The sequence below is a fragment of the Kogia breviceps genome, chromosome 7 (assembly GCF_026419965.1).
Source record: "Kogia breviceps isolate mKogBre1 chromosome 7, mKogBre1 haplotype 1, whole genome shotgun sequence".
Lineage (NCBI taxonomy): Eukaryota > Metazoa > Chordata > Mammalia > Artiodactyla > Physeteridae > Kogia > Kogia breviceps.
The window spans coordinates 17357549-17375858 of NC_081316.1; the positions used below are offsets into that span (position 1 = coordinate 17357549).

An 18310-nucleotide genomic window follows, 5' to 3' on the forward strand; every position below is an offset into this window, starting at 1 on the left:
TGCAGACAGAGGGGGCGGGGCAGCTGATGCAGCTGCGTTCTGGGGGAGAAGGGGTGAGGCTGGGGTGGGGGACCTGTCATGATATCCCCAGACGGCACCACCTCCTCCTGCTCCCCCCGCCACTGGTCTGCAGCGGGTCTCTGGGGACTTGCAGAGTGTTATCCTCAGCCTCTCACTTCCCGTTTTCCCTTCCTAGGCAAATGTTCTTTTCAGCCTCACTAATCCCCGTGGCCGGTGTGTAACTCCCCAGAGCCCAGCCGGAGACTTCCAATCCCGCCCCTTGGCCCGCCGAGCGTTGTGTGGGCAGGTCTGGAGGTCCGGAGAGAGTTGGGGCTCATCCCGACCCCTTCCCGGCTCCCACGCCACCCCCACCGGCCCCAGGAGACCTGCGCAGAGAAGCCCATGGGTTCTGAAAACTGCGCCCAGAGACACTGCCCACTCTGAGTCCAGACGAGTGCTTGCCTCCTCGGCTCTCCTGGGGTCCTACAGCCTGCCCCTGCCCGTCCTCTAGTCAGGAAGATTCCACACCGCGCAGGAGGCCAGAGTGCGTTTGGGTCCCCAGTCCTTGGTCAGTAAAATCCGCCCCATTGTGAGTGTATGAGCAAAAAATTCCAACAATAAACCTAACACATATATGGCACTTACAGTGTGCCGAGTACTGTTCTAAGCGCCTTCCCACATATTCACTCAACTGAAATAGAAATGGGTTCTTGAAAGTAGGAAGTACTGGGGACTTCCCTGGCTGTCTAGTGGTTAGGACTCAGCGCTTCCACTGAAGGGGACAAGGGTTTGATCCCTGGTTCCGGGAATTAAGATCCCTCAAGCCATGCGGTACAAGATAAAATGAAGAAGTAGGAAGTACTGATAGTCACAGGCAATGGTGGGGCCCCAGAAAACCATTGTCCCTCCGTGCTCCCCAGGAGCTCGCAGGCTAAAGGGCAAGCAGACAGACACACAAATTGTCAGCGCAAGGATAAAATTCCTAACAAACAGGAAAAGGGGGAAGAGAGGGTCAGAGTGGGTTGGACCTTGAGGCTGGCTTAGCACTGGAAGACCTCCTGGAGGAGGTGGGCTGCTGTAAACAGAGTCTCTCAATTCTCCACCCATGACCTTTGTCCCTTGGGCTCCTGTCATCGCTGACTCACCCCTATACCCGCCTCCTCCTCACCAACTTCCTGGCAGCAGGCGAAAGCGCTGGCCATTGGGAGTCTGGGAATCCGTGTGAGGCCCAGCCCAGCTCTGATCACCCTCCAGAGATCCCATCCTGTTCTTCCTCCCCGGGGTGCAAGGGCCTGCTCAGAGGCTCTGCCTTCCCCCTCTCGCACTGCTCTGGGGTCTGGGCACTCTGCCTTAGGAGGACTGTGGGCACATGGGAGGAGAGTGCTCTGGAGAGTAGAGCACCAAAGAGGAGGAGCGGGATGCAGCCGGCCATGTCTTCAGGGGCCTCCTCCCGCCTGGCCCTCCCCAGCCCTTCCTGAAGGAGGGCGGAGTGGAGGGGTGAGAGCTCAGGGTGCACTGCACGGAGCTGGAGGGCCCTTCCCTGCTTTGCTGTTTGGGCTGGGCCTGGTCTAATCCCCCTTCTGCCTCCTGGACTAAGTGGGGCCCATGCTGAGGGAGACAGGGGCCCTGCTGCCTTGGGGAGGGAAGCAGGGAGGCCCTCTCCACCAGGCCTGGGAAGGGCTTCCATGTGGGGTCCAGTCAGGCACAGAGCACTCCAGGGAGGGATGGTGCCCAGGCTCTGTGGGACTGACCACCCCTCCTCAGAGGGCATGTCTGGAGGTGTGTGGCACCCAGCTCCTGCGCCCACAAAGCCCTGAGGGAGTAGGGAGCCATGGGTGGGGCAGACCCCTCCTCATTCCTGGTCCCTCCCACCCCTGAAAGCTGATAGCCGTGGGGCCCTGCCACCGCCCAGGGAGCGTGAAATGGGGTGTGCTGCTGGGCGGCCACAGCGGCTCCTACGGCTCCTACTGCCGCCTGAGCTAGTCCCTCTCCCCTCTGGCACCCTGGCTTGCTCTCTGGGCACCGTCTGGGCCATCCCTGCCAGCTGCCCACAGCCCTGCCAGCCTCTCCCACCCAGCCTGGAAGGTGTCTCCCTTGGCCTTCAGCTTGTCCTAGTCCAGGCCATCAGCTCAAGTGCAGGCACCCTAGGACTGGCTTTCTGGCCTGGAGTTGAGGGAGCTCTCCACAGGCAGCACTGGCCCCCTCGCCTAGTCGGACAGCAGTAGGATCGAGCCCCGAGGCTCGAAGGAGTGGAGGCACCAGGGGTTTTGGAGCCATCTCTGTCCAGTTGGTATCCTTCCCTGACATGGCATCTGGAGTCCTAAGTTGTGCTGGCACGACTAGGCCAGACCTTGGCCTGCCCACCCTCAGGTCTTTTCCCTCTTTACTCCCCCAACTCTGCCTGTCGCTTTTAACCTTCCTTCCTGGAACCCCTATCCCTATTCAGGCAATCTCCTGGCCTCTCCCCAAAACTGCTGTCCTGGGGCCTGTCACAGTTCAGGCTTCAGGCTGGAAGCCCAGGCCAGAGGTCTGACCTGGGGGTTAAGTTCTCTCTTTCAGGAAATTTCCAGAGACCCAGGCGTAGGTTCCTTGTCAGCCCCGATCCCCAGAGGCTGGTGATGAGACTGGCAGGAGTGACCTTTGCACCTTGGCCTGGGAACACTCAAGGCCCTTGCCTCACGGCCAAGGCCAGAGTCTTAGGGCAATGCAAGAGAAAAGGAGAGAAAAGAACTGGAACAGGATCCCAGCACCTTCTTTAGGGCTGGGGCCCACCACTGACTGCTCCGAGGGGAAGGGGGATTAGACCTGGCTTAGCTCAGACAATGTGGCAGGATGGGGGGGGCCTCAGCACTGCGCACGCGCCCTAAGAGTCCCTTCCCTTCCCCCAGCTCACAATGGGGCCTGTGGGGAGAGCCAGCTAGAGCTAGGAAGGTGGGGGCAGGTGGAGGGAGGGAAGCAGCTGCCTGGGGCCCAGTGGGCTGCGGGGCGTAGCCCGCTCTCCTTCCCTCTCCCTGCATCCCCCTTCCTCAGGCCCTCAGGCCCTGCCACCCCCCCTGAGCTGGAGATTCTGGGCACCAGACCCACACCCTTGGCCCCCACATACTCACACACTCTGGGCCCCATTCTCCACCCTGTGGGCCAAAATTCTTTCAGGCAGCTCCTCCTGGTCCCTCCTGACCCTCCCAGACACCCTCCTTCCTCCTGCTCCAGGTTCTCTGGCCTCGTGGGCTTAAGGGGCGGGAGCCCGGTGGAAGGCAAAAGTTCCCCTAGGTCTGAGTTTTTTGCTGCAGGATGTCTCTTCTGCTCTGTCCCAAACACCCCGCCCAAACCTCCTCCCATCACCTCCCCTTTCACCTTGGCCTTCCTGGCTCTAGGGAAATCCTAGGGAGATTTGAAAAGGGGCCCTTCTGGCCATTCCTCACCTTGGCCACCAGGTGTCAGACTTTGTCCAGCTGGGAGGAAGGTCCTACTTAGTTTCCACCCCATCAGCCTAGCCTTGGCGATCAGGACAAACTGGAGAGGGGCCTAGAGGTGATCTCTGTACTAGGAAAGCTGAGGGATGCTGAAGGATGGGGAAAGGGCCAGAGCTCTGGTTCTAAAGCTCACAGTTACTCCCTCAATGCCCCTACCCCCAGCCTACTGACAACGGCTTTGTCCACTGCTGGGAAATTGGGGAACCAGGCTGAGTCAGGGAGCTCAAGAATTGAAGGAACAAAGGCAGGGACAGTTGTGGCTCCAGAGAATAAGGGGGAGCTAAGAGGGAGCCACCCATCAGAGCGCTCAGCCAGGCCTGGATCACTAGCCCTTGCCCTGTAGGTTAAGGGGAACAAGGGCCTCCCTTGGCCCTTCCCCACTTGGGGTGGCTATGGCAAGTGGGGAATGTGTGTGTGTGTGTGTGTGTGTGTGTGTGTGTTGCATGCTTCAGTGAGTCTCCCCACATACCAAGGGGAACCTAAGTCCTGGATATGGGTCAGTCTTTGCAAAAGGAGGAAGCTGGCAAGGCATGACTTGCCTTGAGGCACCTTGAGGTGCCTCTTGCCACCCCCCAGCAGAGCCTCTACTCCATCCACTCCCGCACCCCAAAAGCTGCCTTGCCCCAGTGACAGTTCTCCATCTTGTGTGAATCCTCTCAAACACAGGGGTGTTTCCAGGCGCCCAAGATGAGGATGAGGATGAGATGTCTCCTCCACAGCATGCTATCCGGAGGCGACAGGGAGCAGGGCCTTCTCTCCTTCCCTCCCACTCTCCCTAACCTTCCTGGGAGCAGCCGGCGTTCTAGAGATAATGCCCTTCCCCCGGTGACTCTGCAGGGCCCTAGGTGTTCCAGGTTCTTAAATTGACGTCTGTGTACGTGGGCCCCTGACTACAAAACTGTACTTAAGAGGTGGAACCCAAGATAACCAATGAAAACTCATCACCTCTCCTGAAGCAGCTGTGGATGGAAAACAAATGACAAACCCGTTCACAGAAAAGCTGATGAGCTGTCATTCATCAGGAGCTACCTGCCTCATGGTTCACAGCACCAAAACCCAAAGGAAGGACTCAACACCCCTGACCTCATCAGTAGGGAACTGTTGGGGGAGAGTTCAAGAACTCAAACTCTGAAATGCCCTTTCTGGCCGGGCTCCCCTCTGCGTCCACCCCCTGGCCCCCCACCCCTGCCACCGGTTCCCTCTACTCCCCGCCCTGTGCGCATATGCAGCCCTGGGCTCGCAGCCACTCGGGCGTGCAATCTCTAGCCCTCTAGAGTCTCTCGCCCTTTGATTCACTGCCATCCCTGCTTGCCTGTCCTCAGCCTTGGGCAATACCCTGTCTTCGCTCTGTCCCCACCTCTGGCTTGCTAGGAAATGTCAGGGAATGTCACAATCATGCCGATGAGTCCATGACAGAGATGTGTTTGCTGATATCACTGGTGCCACATGGCTGCACAGCAACCCTTTTGATTCTCCTCTGTTTGTCCCTGATTCCATTCCCCAAACCTCTCAATCCTTCTCCAGCCACCACCCCTCACACAGCAACACCATGTTCTGATCTCTTCCATTTAAAAACAACAGCAGGGGACTTCCCTGGTGGCGCATTCGTTAAGAATCCACCTGCCAATGCAGAGGACACGGGATCGAGCCCTGGTCTGGGAAGATCCCACATGCCGCGGAACAGCTAAGCCCGTGCGCCACAACTACTGAGCCCGCGTGCCTAGCGCCCATACTCCGCAACAAGAGAAGCCACCGCAATGAGAAGCCCGCGCACCGCGACGAAGAGTAGACCCCAATCTCTGCAACTAGAGAAAGCCCGTGCACAGCAACGAAGACCCAACGCAGCCATAAATAAATAAATAAATAAATAAATAAAAATTTATAAAAACAGCAACAGCAAACCAAACAAAACACCTTCCGTGATCCTGCTGTTCCCTCTAGATATTGACTTTGCCACCAAACTCCGGAGGAAATAGATTTACCCTTCCGACTTTCTTCTCACCATCTCCATCTTTAACCTCACAGTTCGGTGTCTCTCAACTGCTCTCGCCAAGGTGGCCTGTGACTCCCTGATTACCAGAGAGGTGGTCATCAGGGAGGAGACCACCCCCCCAGTCTCCTCTCCGCTCTCCTGGGACATCTGACACTGCGGATCAGCTGCCTCCTTGAGACTCTCTTCTCTTGGCTTTTCACACACTATTGTCTTGACACTCTTTAAATCTGTTTAAATCAAATGATCGAGTACATTATCCTGTGTCCAGCATTGTGCTAAAATGCTGCAGGGGTGCAAAGATGAATACATGGTGGAGGCTGCCCTCACGATGCTACCTGCTTAAAAGGGAGGCAGACACAGCAGCCCTTGTCCTGCCCATCCTCCAAGAACGGCGTCAGGTCCCACGCGGAAGCACTTACTGTGTGCTAGGCGCTGGGAGTACAGCGTGGACTTCAGGCACCACTTCCTGCCCTGTGGGGCCCACAGCCCAGCACACCAGCAGGGCCCTCGCCCAACTGGATGCGGTCACTCCCTCCTTCTTGACTTAAATAGTATTTTGCCTGCGTCTTTCTGCACTTAATCAAATTCTGCTTTGGATTCTAGCATTTGGCAGGGGGTGAAGATGGGGGGATGGGGGGGCGGTCCCTCTTCACGGATTTTGTTCAACACACTCATTGAACACCTTCTTTGGACTTGAGCTTGAGCCTGAGCTGGGTGCTGGACAGAGAGATGGGGAAGACAGAATCTGCCCCCAGGAAGCTCACAGTACGTAGCGTGGGACTTACCTTCCTTCTCCCTGTATCCCGTTTAGCCCCTTGCTAGGTGCCTCACAGTACAGCCTCTGGATGGAGACAGCCCAGAGGCCCTCTCCTCTCTATCCAGTTAGGCTGGTGGTGGGGCCTGCAGCTGCCCCTGGCCACACCTGGGCAGCCGTCTCTGCCAGAAGAGCCTGGACTCCTCTGGGTGGACATGTTCCCCCCAACTTGGGTCAGGTGACTCAGGGACTTTCGGCAGAGCCTGGCTCGCCACGCCCACAAGCAGGTCCTGTCCTCCTCCACCTACACTCCCAGCTCCCCCTCTTCTGGTGGCTCTGCACGTGTCACTATCTCCCAGTGCACATCACGTGAGCGTGCTTTTGTTTCTTATCGGCTCAGGTAAGCTCTCTCTCTTCCCAGAGAGACTGCAGGCTCTGTTAAGGGCAGGAGCCAAGTCAGGCCTTGGACTTCCTTAGGCTCTCCAACACCAGTTAGCAAGGTGATGGGCAGGTAATTAGGTCTTTAAAATATTTGTCAACTGATTGACATCACCATCTTTGCTACTTCCTTTGCTTAGGGTACTGCCTCCAGGAGGCCCTGGTAAAATATCCCCGTATTACCTGGGAGCAATTAGCCCACTGATCTACCCCGTGGCTCTTCACCAGAGCATCCTGACACGCCAGACATTCGCCGCTGCCTCAGCCAAGCATCTTACCTTCATTGTTTCTCTTATCCTTTCCAACGTTCTTATAAAGGTATCGATTATTCCCATTTTACAGATGGGGAAACTGGACAATAGAGAGCTTTAAATCATTTGTTCAAGGTCGCTTAGCTGGTAGGTTATGGACCTGGGATTTGACCTTAGGTCACCCCTCAAACAGCATCTGTTCCTGTTTGCTTGCAGTCCAATATGAGTTTCTCTCTATCCCCCTAATCGGCTGTTTTATGTTGGAGAGAAAAGTGTAGAGTCACAGCTGAGACTTGATACTTGGCCTCAGTCTGTCGCCCTCCCTGGGAGATGAAGGGTATTGAGAAGGCGAGGGTCACTGCTGAGGGACTCGGGCAGCCGGCCACAGGTGGGTGTCCTGGGGAAGCTGAGGGCTAAATGCGCGGGGCTCGGAGAGAGCACCGGAGGGCAGACAGACAGCTGTGCAGGGGGACAGACCCATAAGACCACTAAAGGAAGCCGGAGAAGTGAGGTACATGAGCAAAGGCTGGGAGGAGGAAGGTAAGCGACAGGCAGATATTTGGGAGGGCTAGAAGGGGGGTAGGTGGAGGGGCAGGAGCGGAGTCTGCCGTGTTCCTGTCTTCCCAGTGGACGCAGGGGAGAGAGCCTCTTCCCCAGCTCTTGGCATCTCCCGAGCTAACCCTTGGGCTTCCGGCCCTCCACCAGCAGGTGTAGGGGCGGGTGGGGGTGGGGTGGGGGGAGGAGGCGGGAAGGCCCGGAGGACAAGGAGGAGAGCCAGGGGGCGGGGCAAGGCCAAGCAAAGAGATGAAGTTCTGGGGCAAGCATTTTATTTGTTAATACAAGAATAGAAATTCTGCAATAAATATCATCTAATAAATAACATCTCCAAATAAATAAATATTAATACAACAAACTTAAGAGTCATGAGTGGGTGGGGCTGGGGGGCAGGGCCTGGGGGAGCTGCCCCCCCGCACCCCGAAATGCTACTGCAATGTAAACTTTCAGGAAGTTCTGTGGCTGTGGCTATGGCTGCCCTCCCCAGCCTGGGCAACCCACAGATACCCTGGGAAAGGGGGCGGAGAGGAGGCACCCTGGGGCTGGCGAGAAAATTCAAGGCAATGTCCTTTTGGTTGCCACTCTGTGCCACCGGCTGCCTCGGGGACCCCTGAGTCCAGGCTGTCCCTGCCCCTCTGCTTCCAGGATTACCTCCAATGCAGATCCCACCTCTTCCTGTTTGGACTTGCCACTGTGTTTGTTTCCTGAATCGGATGTATTGAGTTATTTGGGGGTAGGGGAGCAACACCCATCTAAGGAGAGCAGGGCAGCCAAAGGGCTTCACCCCAGAAAGGCACAGGCGATGGTGGCCCCCTCCCTGCCCTACAGGCACGCTTGCTGGCAGTGCCACTTGAGGGGCTGGGTGGGCACTGGCAAGTGGTGGGCAGGGAGCAGGAAGCTATGAGAGCCTTGCACCACTTTGAACCATTGTGGGCTCCCTGGAGCATCACGTCCTGCGGAAATGGGGTGGGGCCTATTGCACCTCTTCCCCAGACCCGTAGGACTTAGGGAAGCGGGGAGGGGATGGGCCTTACTGCATTACACCCTCCTCCCAGTCCAGGGAGGGCTAGAGGCTCGTGGCTTCTGTCTCCTGGCTCAACAAGTGTCGGTGTACGCGTTTCTCCCTCCCAGAGTGGGAGCAGGGCTTGAAGGGGGAGGGGAAAGAGACGGTGGTAAAGGTCAGGGATCAGAAGCCATGGGCCTCCAGGTGCAGGGTGACCGCGGCTGCCGGAGGCTGCATCTTCTTCTTGAGCCGGTTGAAGTCCTTGGCCGAGCGCCACAGCCAGGTCTGCAGCTCCTTCAACAGCCAGAAGTCATCCATCTTCTGGAGGAAGTCACTGTGGGCAGGGCCAGGGGTCCAGGTGGGCTCAGTCCCGGGCAGAGGCTGGGGCAGCGGGTAGCCCAGAGCTGCCATGACGCCCGCGATGCTGCCCAGCAGGCCCTGGAGGCTGGTGCAGAAGTGGGCCAGGCTGCGGCGCAGCTCGGCCGTGGCGGCCTGGCGGTTGAGGCCACGCAGGTAGCACAGGAGGTGGCTGTAGGCCTCGTAGTTCTGGGTCAGCCGCAGTCTGTCATTGAGGCTTCGCCACACCTCCAGGTTGACAGTGGCCCTGGGCAGAGTCTCCGCCCCCAGCCGAGGTGGGTTGAAGTCAGGCTCGTTGAAAGGGGGGCCCAGGTAGTTCAACTGTGAAAAGGAGAGGGCGATGGGGAGGGAGGGGGGCGGAGAAGGCAGCTCACCTGCCTGCTGGGAGATACCTGCCCCCAAAGCTGCTATTTCCTGTGTCCCCTGACACCGGCCCCACCTCCCGCTATGTTCATGGGCCTCCCCTAAGTTTCTCCAGGGAGTCATTTGCATGGAGGTGACAGTTGAAGCGATGGGGGTGATGAGCTCTCCTATGGAGAAGTGCAGAAAGAGAGTAACACACAGGAGAAACTCAGGAAGGACGTGCCGATTGGCTGAGAGTACCAGCCTTGGGAGAGCGCCCACCGTGGGAGCAGGACAGAGAGGAAGAGGAGCCACGAGGACCCAGGAGGCCAGGCTGCAGAGGTGAAGGTGGACCAGGAGAGTCAGAGCCAAGGAGAGGAGTTCAAGAAGGCAGCATCGCTCAGCAGTGGGGCTGCAAAACAGAGAGCGAGGAGAATGAACCTTCGAAATGCCATTGGGTTTGGCAAGAAGGAGGTGCCTGACGACCTTGGAGAGAACCGTTCCAGTGGCCTGGAAGCCAGATTGCAGGGGGTTAAGGAGTGAGTGGGTGGAGAGGAAGTGGAGGCAGAGGCTGCAGACCACTCCTTCAAGAGATTTGGCAGCCCTGGGAGAAAAAGGGTCCGGAGCTAGGGGGGTAGCAGTCAAGCAAAGGTTTTCTGGACGGGAAACCAGAGAGGGAAGAGCGGGTGTTAAGGCAGAGGGGCCCGAGAGCATCCGAGCTGCCTTTGCCCCTTGGCATGCATGGTCCACCAGCTGAAGGGCAGGGGACAAGGTACTCGCTAAGCCCCCAAAGAAGCGCTCATAGGCGCAAGGCTGCAGAAGGAAGAAACTGAGGCCATCTCAAGAGTTGGGCAGGAGGAAGGGTATCGAAGACAGTCTAGGGCAGAGGAGAGAGCCTTGCCAACCCTCCGGGGAGAGGCCTGGGGCCCAGGGAAAGGGTGAGGGAGACAGTTCAGCTGGGAGAGAAAGGGAGAAGCGAGGGGCGAGGCCTGGGATAGGCAAGGGCCCGGGGGAGGTTCCCACGCTGACAAGCACAGAGACAAACTCATTTCCTCGGTGTATCCTGGGGCCGGAGCCAGCTCCCCCCGCCACCCTCCTCCCCTTTCTTTCCCTGGCTCCAAAGTAGGGTCTGGGATGTGGAAGAGGAACACGGGAAGAGGGGCCAGTTCCCCACGGTCCTCGGAACCCTGACCCTCCTTCCTCCTCTACTGGGCTCTCTGAGCACCTCTGGACCGCCCCCAGATCCTTATGGCACAGCTTCCAACCGCACCCTGAACCCCCTGCCACTCCTGGCCTGGGTTCCCTGCAGCCCCCTTCCCCCAAGTCCCCCCTAGGAGGCCCAGCTAGGATGGGAGAGGCAGACAGAAGGGAGGCCCATGGGTCCAGAGCAGCAGGGCCCCAGGTCTGGGGCAGAGACGAGCTGGAACACAGGCATGGGGGGTGGGGCCCCTCCATCCCCACCCAGCCCCACCCGTGCGCGAGAGACACCACAACACGGTGTAAACAGAGGAGACTTCCCCGGCCCCCAGGGGGAGGCAGGCAGCTGGGCCAGCAGCCAGCGGGGCGATGGGCCAAGGCGGGTGCGAGGCCTGCCCACATGCCTCGTCCTGGGGCCAGGGACGGGGAGGAGGGGGCACCCTCCCTAAGAAGGAAGGGCGGGAGATAGAGCAGACTGGGAGACTGCCTGGAACCAAAGCCCCTCCCCATCACCCCATCATTCACCAGGACCCCCACCGTTGGCCTCTCTTCCCCCACGCCCATCCTTCACCCAACTCCCAGGCCCTGAGCGGCCCTGGATACTCACATAGGTCCCAGCCAAGCTGCGGAGCTGGTGCTCCAGGTAGCGGGTGAGGTCATAGGTTTTCTGGATGGAGGGGCCAGGCCCCGGGTCCCCGGTGCGGTTGTGGGCTGGCACCGCAGGGAGGTGCCAGAGCACTGCGCACAGGCACGCGAGCATCCCCCACGAGTCCCCTGCGGACAAGACGGCGAGGGGCGTGAGGGTGGCCTGGGCCCAGTCGAGGAAGCAGCTAGCAGCCCCTCCGGTGTCTGTCCCCACCATAGGCTGGGAGGGGGTGAGGGTGGACCACCAGATGGGAGGTGCGGGAGTGGAGGAGGGGAGTGTTCCTGGCCTGAGAAAGTGTGTGCATGGAGGCATGTCTGTGTCTGAGGAAGAGGACTTGGCCTGTGTGTCTACCAGGAGGTACTGGAGAGTATTTGTGCCATCAGCTAAGTCGCTATGTGCGCCGACATGTGTATGTGCGTGTGTGCACGTGCGTGCGTGCGTGTGTGTGTGTACATGGGGGACCAGGCCAAGGGACTGCGGATCAGAATCAGTACTCCCGGGTTCCAGGTGTACCTCGGCCTCCTCTCCCACCCTCTGGGTCCCACTGCAGCTTCGGGGGAGCCAAGGGGTTGGGAAACAGCACGTGTCAGAGCTTCAAACGGAGAGAAGTCAGCCGTGAGAGGGGCGCCCCAGAGGCGGCCACGAGTGGGAGTTGAGCCAGAGGCAGGACGTAGGGTCAGACCACCGGGGTCAGAGGCAAGGTGGAGCTGTGGACCACCAGGGGCAGGCTGAAGGACACGGGGCTGGCTTGGGCAGGCGGTGGTGGGTACATTCTGGGATTTGATTCCCGGGTGTGGAAAGTGTAAGGATCGGCTTAGATGGAAGGAGATTTAGTGTCACTCTGAAAGGCTGGCTGCAGCATGGAGATCTGCCCCATTCTCCTCTAGGGTATTGGATGGGGAAAAGTTTGACCTGAATGAGACCTGGTGATCAGCCTGCGGTGAAGAGAGGGGCCAGGGGGAGGGAGAGGGGGAGGGGAGAGAGGGAGAATATGATGTATCTGCCGAGGAGTTCCACTTGACTGCTGATGGTGCTGGAGGGTTTGGGCCCCGCAGGGTACCAGAGGCCAGGGGTCAATGCTGTGAGGACAGACTAGGCAGTTGGGAAATATGATTTTCCCAGCTTTTAGGTGAGGTCCAAGGTCGAGGGCACTAGGCCAGGATTCAGGGGGCACTAGGACCGGCAGTGGCAATGAGGCTCAGGGAAGAGTAAGGCTATAATTGGCGTTGAGCTAGGTTAGGTTTAAGGACTGGGTTCCTTTCAAAGCTTCAGGTTAGTTTATTGGGATTTGGCTGACTGAGTGTGGTTGAGGTTTGAGTCCAGCTGGGGGATGTGGTTAGGTCTGGGCAGGCAGAGGGTTGGCTGGGGCTAAGGTTTGTGAATTTGTTGATTTAGCTGTCAGATGGGGTGATGCATGGCCTGTCAGCAAGAATAGGGCTAGTTTGGGCTTTGAGCTTGGGTAAGTGTGAGATCACGAGTGGTTTCTTTCTTCTAGTTTATGTTACATACTGTCAAATTTTCTACAATGACATACGTTGCTTTGATAGAAATAAGTTGGATGGGGGTTTAACAATTTGATTGTACTTAAGATAAGTGTGGAGTTAAGAAAGGATTAAGACTAGGTAGGTTTAGACTTAGCCGCAACACTGGGTCAGGGCTTTAGAGAGGGTTACAAACGAGGAGGGGTTTAGGATTCACACTCTATGAAATGTCTCTTACAGAGTGCAGGGCTCAGGTGGGAACTTTTGCAATGGCGCAGCTGGTCAGTCCCAACTTTCAGATGCTTTACTGGCTGGCTTCACTGACAGAATGCAGTAGCAGGGCTGCCACTAGTTCAGGAACCCTGCCCTCTCAGGTGGAGGGCTCTTGCTTCAAGGTTTTGTGTGTGTGTGTGTATGTGTGTGTGCGCGCGCGCGCGCCCCACCCATGTGTTTTAGGACAGAAAGCAGGATCAGGCTCATAACTGCTCCCTGGGGAGACAGGCTCCCCTTTTCCTCTTCCCCATCTGCAGCCTGTGGCTTCCCTCCCAAACGGTCCTTTCCTCATTCTCCCTTTCCACCCCTAGCTCTTGCTGACTCTCTGAGTTCCTTCCTATTCTCCACTCTTCACATCCCAGCACAATTCCAGGCCCTTCTCCTCTGCTGCCTTCAACCTGGCTATCTGGCTGAGTCACCTCCAGGATCCTTTGGGTACAATGTGGGGTTAGTTTCAGAGGCTGGAGACCTGCTGAGGTGGGCAGCAGTCCTTGCAGCCTTGAGGTAGCTTTCAGGATTGAGTCTGGTCTTTTCTCGCAGTTAGTGGCAAGGCCGAGGGTCCCAGCTGAAGCAGCAGTTGACAGCTAGGCTCTCCTCTTGACCCCACCCTGCTCCGGGCAGCCCTGCTAGCCAGAGTTCTGGGGCTGGGCTCTGGCTGGCCCACGGTGGGAGGGGGTGGGTACGGGTCGGGGTCCGGAACCCAGCTCTGGGCTTTGTTTGCCCCCTCCCCTTCTGGGCCCTGCAGGACATCCCTGGGAAGGATTGGCTCCCTATACAGGGACAGCAGGGGGAGAAGCCTTTGGAAAAACAAGAGGGAAGTCATCTGGGCAGAAAAACGGCTCATGAAATTAACCAGACAAGGCCGGTGTTTCCAGGAATATTTCAGTTCTGAGGTAACTGTGTCACTGAAGGCTGGGGGTGGGGGTGGGGGGGGGGAGCTGAAGGAGCTGCGGGACCGACCCATGGAGAGAACCAGAAAGAGGGAAGGAGCCTCAGAAATCCAGAGGGAGAAGAAGCCAGGAGAGGAGTAAGGTGACAGGGTTCTACCCTCTATTAGGACAGCCTCCACCCTGGGCAAGATGTCCCATATCTTAAGGGGCAAAACTGAAAGCCGTCTGGGGCAGGGAACACCTGTGGTTTAGTCGTGAGTACTGCAATTCAGCACAGCTCTCCGCTTGCCTATGCTCCTAGGAGGGCAAGCCCAGTGGGCATCCTGGAGCCCTCACATCCATCCTCCTCTCCAGGCTCATGGTGTGCAGGTGGACCGGCCACCGGGGGCTGTGTTCTGGGCCCCCTCCCCGAGTCCTGGCCCCCCGCCCAGCCCCCGCCCCAAATCTGCCTCTGGCTGCTGCCCACTGATTGTTTACATCCCGTCTTCCCTTGTGTTTATAAATCCAGCTGAGCACGTGAGGAGCTAATGAGAGCAGCTTACATTTCCTGCTGCGGCCCCCCCACCCCCCATCCTGGCCCCCACCCGGGCCAGCCCCTAATTCCATCCAGATCCCTGGGCCCTGGGAACCGAGGCCCCCCCTCATGAACAAACACACACACACACACACACACACACACACACACACACTCAGCCCACGCAAGTGCGTGGCCACCCTGACGGCTGCACAGGCAGGCGTACCCGTGTACTCGTGTTTAGGCAGCTGCACCCTCAGCCTGTCTCCCCCGTCTGACCTCATGCAGTGAAGGTGGGTGCTCAGCAGTGCAAATGCACCAGGGTAGTCAGGGTGGGTAGGACAAGTCAGCCAGGAGACTGTGCACCTGGGATTGGTGGCTAAGAGCCTTCAGCCTAACAGGTAGGAGCCAGCAGGGGAGGCATCGCAAAGCTCCAGAGGTGTTGGGCTGAATGTGGGAGCCAGAGGAGAGGCCCCACCCTCAGGCCAGACCAGGACTGGCATCCTGGTGACCTTGGAGGGGTCTGTTGAGGTGCACTGAAGGGACGAGCGGTTTAGGGGGTGGTGGGTCCACTGTGGTGTGAGATCCAGGAAACGGCCCTGGGGGTCACCTCCCAGCCTCCCTTCTCAGGGAAGGGCCCAAAGAAACAGTCCATCTTTCCTTGTCCTCTAGGCTGGCTACCCTCCCCTCTGTTCCTTCTCTCCCTTCCATCCTCTCCTTGGCTCCCTATCCCCCAGGCAACTGAGAATCAGCTTAGTGAGTGGGTGCACATGGGCCCAGAAGTCAGGAGACCTCACTTTGTCACCAGCCCATCAGGTGACTGGGCTTGTGTGAAGGGGCTGCACTGTGCACGCGAAGAGATTCCAAACCACGCGATGCTCCATCGCTGCTGTGCTCTTCAGAAACCCCCTCCCTGCCATTCTCGTCCAGCCTAAATGACAGAAGAAGAAACTGAGGCCCAGGGAAAGAAACAGATGGGCGGGCCAGCCTTCCAGCCTTGTGGAGTCCATTCCCACCCAGGAGTTGGGCTTTTGTTGGAGCAAGAGGGTCCTGATCGTGCTGCAGAGGACCCTGGGTGGAGCCGGGGATCTGGGCAGCCAGCAGAAGGCACGGGGGCAAAATGAAGGAAATAGTCCGGCAATTGTGTGGGTGTGCTTGAAAGGGTGTTGTTATCCAGCGGGTATGGGAGGGGCTCAGAGGGAGCTGCCGGAGCCAGGGTGTGAATAGGCAGGTGGGATTGTGGGGAGGAATGTGAAGTGTCACTAATGGAGTAGCTGGTGCCGAGGGGTGGTGTGCAGAAGTGTGAACGGGCCCAGTGCAGGGCTCTGCCAGGGGGAGAGGGAGCCATTACATCAGTTGAGAGGAGAGACTTCTGGGGCTGCTGGGTGACAGATGCTGCCACCTCTGCCTGATGCCCGTTTCCTCCCCTGGTTGAGTGCCTGGCTCCAGGGCAGCGAGGGTGTCTGAGCCAGTGGGGGAAACAGGTCTGATCTGTCAGGGGGATGTATCCCTGTGTCCTACGGTGGGGGGACAGTTGTGTGCTCCTGGAGCCGGGAGGGGGTCCGTGGGGACAGTGAAAGCTCAGAGGTGTCAGCCTGTATGGGTCAGGGTCAGAGAGCGCCTGACAGAGGAGTGGGTCCAGTGCCTCCACCCACAGCCTCTCTCCGCGGCTCGGACTGCTCCGGCCGAGCCGAGCCTTCAGCCCCCTCCCCTCCTGGCAGCCCCCTCCCACCCCCGGGGGGAGGGCCAGGCCGGGCGCAGGAGGAAACAGGGACGCGTCCTCCGGGATTGGGAGTCTGGGGAGGGCTTCTGGAGCGCAGTGTGGAGTTGCTGGGAAGGAAGGTAGGGTGAGCGGGAATGAAGGGACTCTGGCGAGGCCCGGGGACTTGGGGTTTCCCTCGAGGGGCTCGGCCCGAGAACCCGGCCGGCCCTCCCCGCTCGGCGGTGACCTCTCGCTCCCGGCCCCCTCCCCGAAGCGGCGGCGCCGTCCCCCTGTGTGGCCCCCGCGCCCCCGGCCCCGCCCCCGCCCGCTCCCGCCCGGTCTCTCCCTTCCCGGCGGCGGGGGCGGGGGCGGGGGCGGGGTCCGGGGCGCCGGGCTCCGGGCTCGGCCGGGCCGCTGCCCTTTCCCGCGCGTCAACTCCCTGCCCTGCCCGCCCGCCCCCCCGCGGGCCGCCGGGGCCGAGCGGCCGCTGCCTCCGCTCCCCGGCCGGTGACAGACTTTCCTGCCCGGTCCGGCCGGGCTGTGCCCGCCCCCCGCACTAATCACTCCCAGGCCACGGCGGGCCGGCCCGGGGGACTCGCTGCCGCCTCCCGCCCCGCCGCCCGGCCCCTACCTGCCGCCGGCTCCCCCGCTGCGGGCAGCATGGTGGGCTCCGGCCGCGCGGCGCGCAGCGAGGCAGCCGCGACTCCCGCGGCGCGGCCCGGACCAGCCAGGCTCGGCGCTGCCCTCCGCCCTCCTCTCTACTCTCGCCCGCCCTCCTTCCCGCCCTCCCCTCCCGGCGGGCCGGGGAGGGCGAGCGGCGCGGCCCTAGGTGTCGGCCTCTCCTAGCCTCCCGCCGGCCCGGCCTCGGGCTCCCCGTGCCTCCCTCCCTCCCCCTTCCTCTGCCGGCCCCCTCCTCCCCGCGCGCCGCGTCTCCCTCCCGCAGACCCGCGCCCGCCGCGGACGCGCTTCCCCGACTTCGGCGCGGGGCTCTCTCCTCCGGGATCCCGCGACCCCGCCTCGCCGGGCTCCAGGTGGCCGCCTCCCAGGTCTGCGGGTCGCCGGGGCTCCCCGCCGAGCGGACTCAAGGAATGCCGCGTCCCCACCCGGCCCCTCTCGAAGGCGCCCGGCCGTGCCTCGCCTGGCCCGAGCCCCGCTGGCGGGGGCAGCGCCCGGCTCCCCGGCCGGGCCCCGGCTCGCGACTCCCGGGGGGGAGGACTGGAACCGGATCTCGCGGCTCCCGGCGGGGGCGGGGGCCGGGGCCTCGGACGCCTGGCTCCTACCTGCTCGGAAGTCCATGGGGCCGGGGGCCGGGCGGGCCGGGCGCGGCTCCTCTCCCGGAGGCTGGCGGAGTGGGAGGGCGAGCCGCGGCTCCGGCGAAGCTTTAATAATCCCATCCGCCAGGCCCACTCGCAGGTTTTTTTCGCTCGGTTTCGGATTTTTTTTTTTTTTTTCGGTGTGGGACATTCTGCAAACTTTTTTTTTCTGACGTGTAAAGCTGTAACCACAAATTGTAGCGGCCCTCCCCGGAGTGGGGGGAGGAGGGGGGAGGAGGGAAGGGAGGGCTTCTGGGGCTCCTCTCCCTGCCACAACACCGAGGGGGGGTGAGGTGAGGCGAGGCTGCGGCGGTACCACCCTGGGCCTCCTGGGGGTGGGGGCGGGAGGGCATCAGTGCTTCTGCAAACTCCCAAGAGCCAGGGGAGTGAGCCGGCCGGTCGCTCCTTTTCTTCTCCCTCGGTGTCGGCCCGGGGCGCCTGCCATCTGCCCGGCGGGGTCCCAGCTCTCACCCTACCTCTGCCTCCACATCTCTAACCTTCCCTCCCCTCCCCCTCCCGCTCCCCCCTCCCCCTGAGTAAATGCAATGACACATTCTCCCAAATGCCAGCGAGCTGGCTTCGAAGCAAGTGATGGTGTTTTTCCTGCTGCCCTTTGTCTGGGCTGACCGCCCCCCTTGCCTATTGTCCCGCCGCCTGTCCCATTTCCAAAAGCTGAGCCTAAGCGAGGCTCCGGGTCTGGGGCAGGTGACTAACCGGCTCACAGTGCCCCGCGGGGGGCAGGAAGAGGGCAACGCAGGCCCACTGCCCAGCGTGGAGGAGAGAAGAGGGCACTTGGCTGAGGGTTTCTCCCTCAAGTTCACAGCGTTCTTCATTCTTCTTCCCAGCCGTCAGGAGAGTGCTCATGGGTGGGGGATTTGTAATTCATTAATCAGCACGAGGCACCGGACCAGTTTCAACACCAGAGGCTTCAGGGGTGACTCAGAGGGACCGCTCGAATTCAAGGCGATGGACAGACCAAGTGTCCCCACTTGTGAAATGCTTCCCCCAAGAAGTCATTTGGCTTTCTCCTGCCTTTGGGGTTTGGGTTGTAGGGTTTTTCCGGTGCTGGGGTGGGGGTGCTTTGAGTGCGGAGTGCTCTCCCTCCGTCCTTCCCTCAGGCCTGGGTTG

The 18310-nt window shown here is 60.1% G+C and overlaps 2 protein-coding genes across 9 annotated transcripts in view; one reads left to right on the top strand and one right to left on the bottom strand.

The window, feature by feature from the left end:
• The window catches only part of RAD9A (RAD9 checkpoint clamp component A), a 66871-nt gene that overhangs the window by 30356 nt on the left and 18205 nt on the right, over window positions 1–18310 (top strand). The window contains exon 2 of one of the 4 annotated variants that reach the window (XM_067037698.1): window positions 13509–13656. The exons of the other annotated variants lie outside the window; for them this stretch is intronic. The gene's annotated coding sequence lies outside the window, so the exon portion shown is untranslated. The remainder of the gene's footprint in view (window positions 1–13508; window positions 13657–18310) is intronic. 4 annotated transcript variants of the gene reach the window in all.
• CLCF1 (cardiotrophin like cytokine factor 1) lies at window positions 7720–17919 on the bottom strand. Of its 5 annotated transcripts, none has more exons than XM_059069406.2 (3): window positions 17897–17919; window positions 10971–11137; window positions 7720–9145 (listed from the first exon to the last, which is right to left on the bottom strand). In XM_059069406.2, the coding sequence occupies exons 2-3, from the start codon at window positions 11121–11123 to the stop codon at window positions 8651–8653; spliced, it is 648 nt and encodes a 215-aa protein (XP_058925389.1). In that variant the 5' UTR covers window positions 11124–11137; window positions 17897–17919; the 3' UTR covers window positions 7720–8650. The 5 variants fall into 5 exon arrangements, with proteins under 5 accessions (XP_058925389.1, XP_058925387.2, XP_058925388.1 ...); XM_059069404.2 differs by lacking the exon at window positions 17897–17919 and adding an exon at window positions 17150–17329; XM_059069405.2 differs by lacking the exon at window positions 17897–17919 and adding an exon at window positions 16501–16617.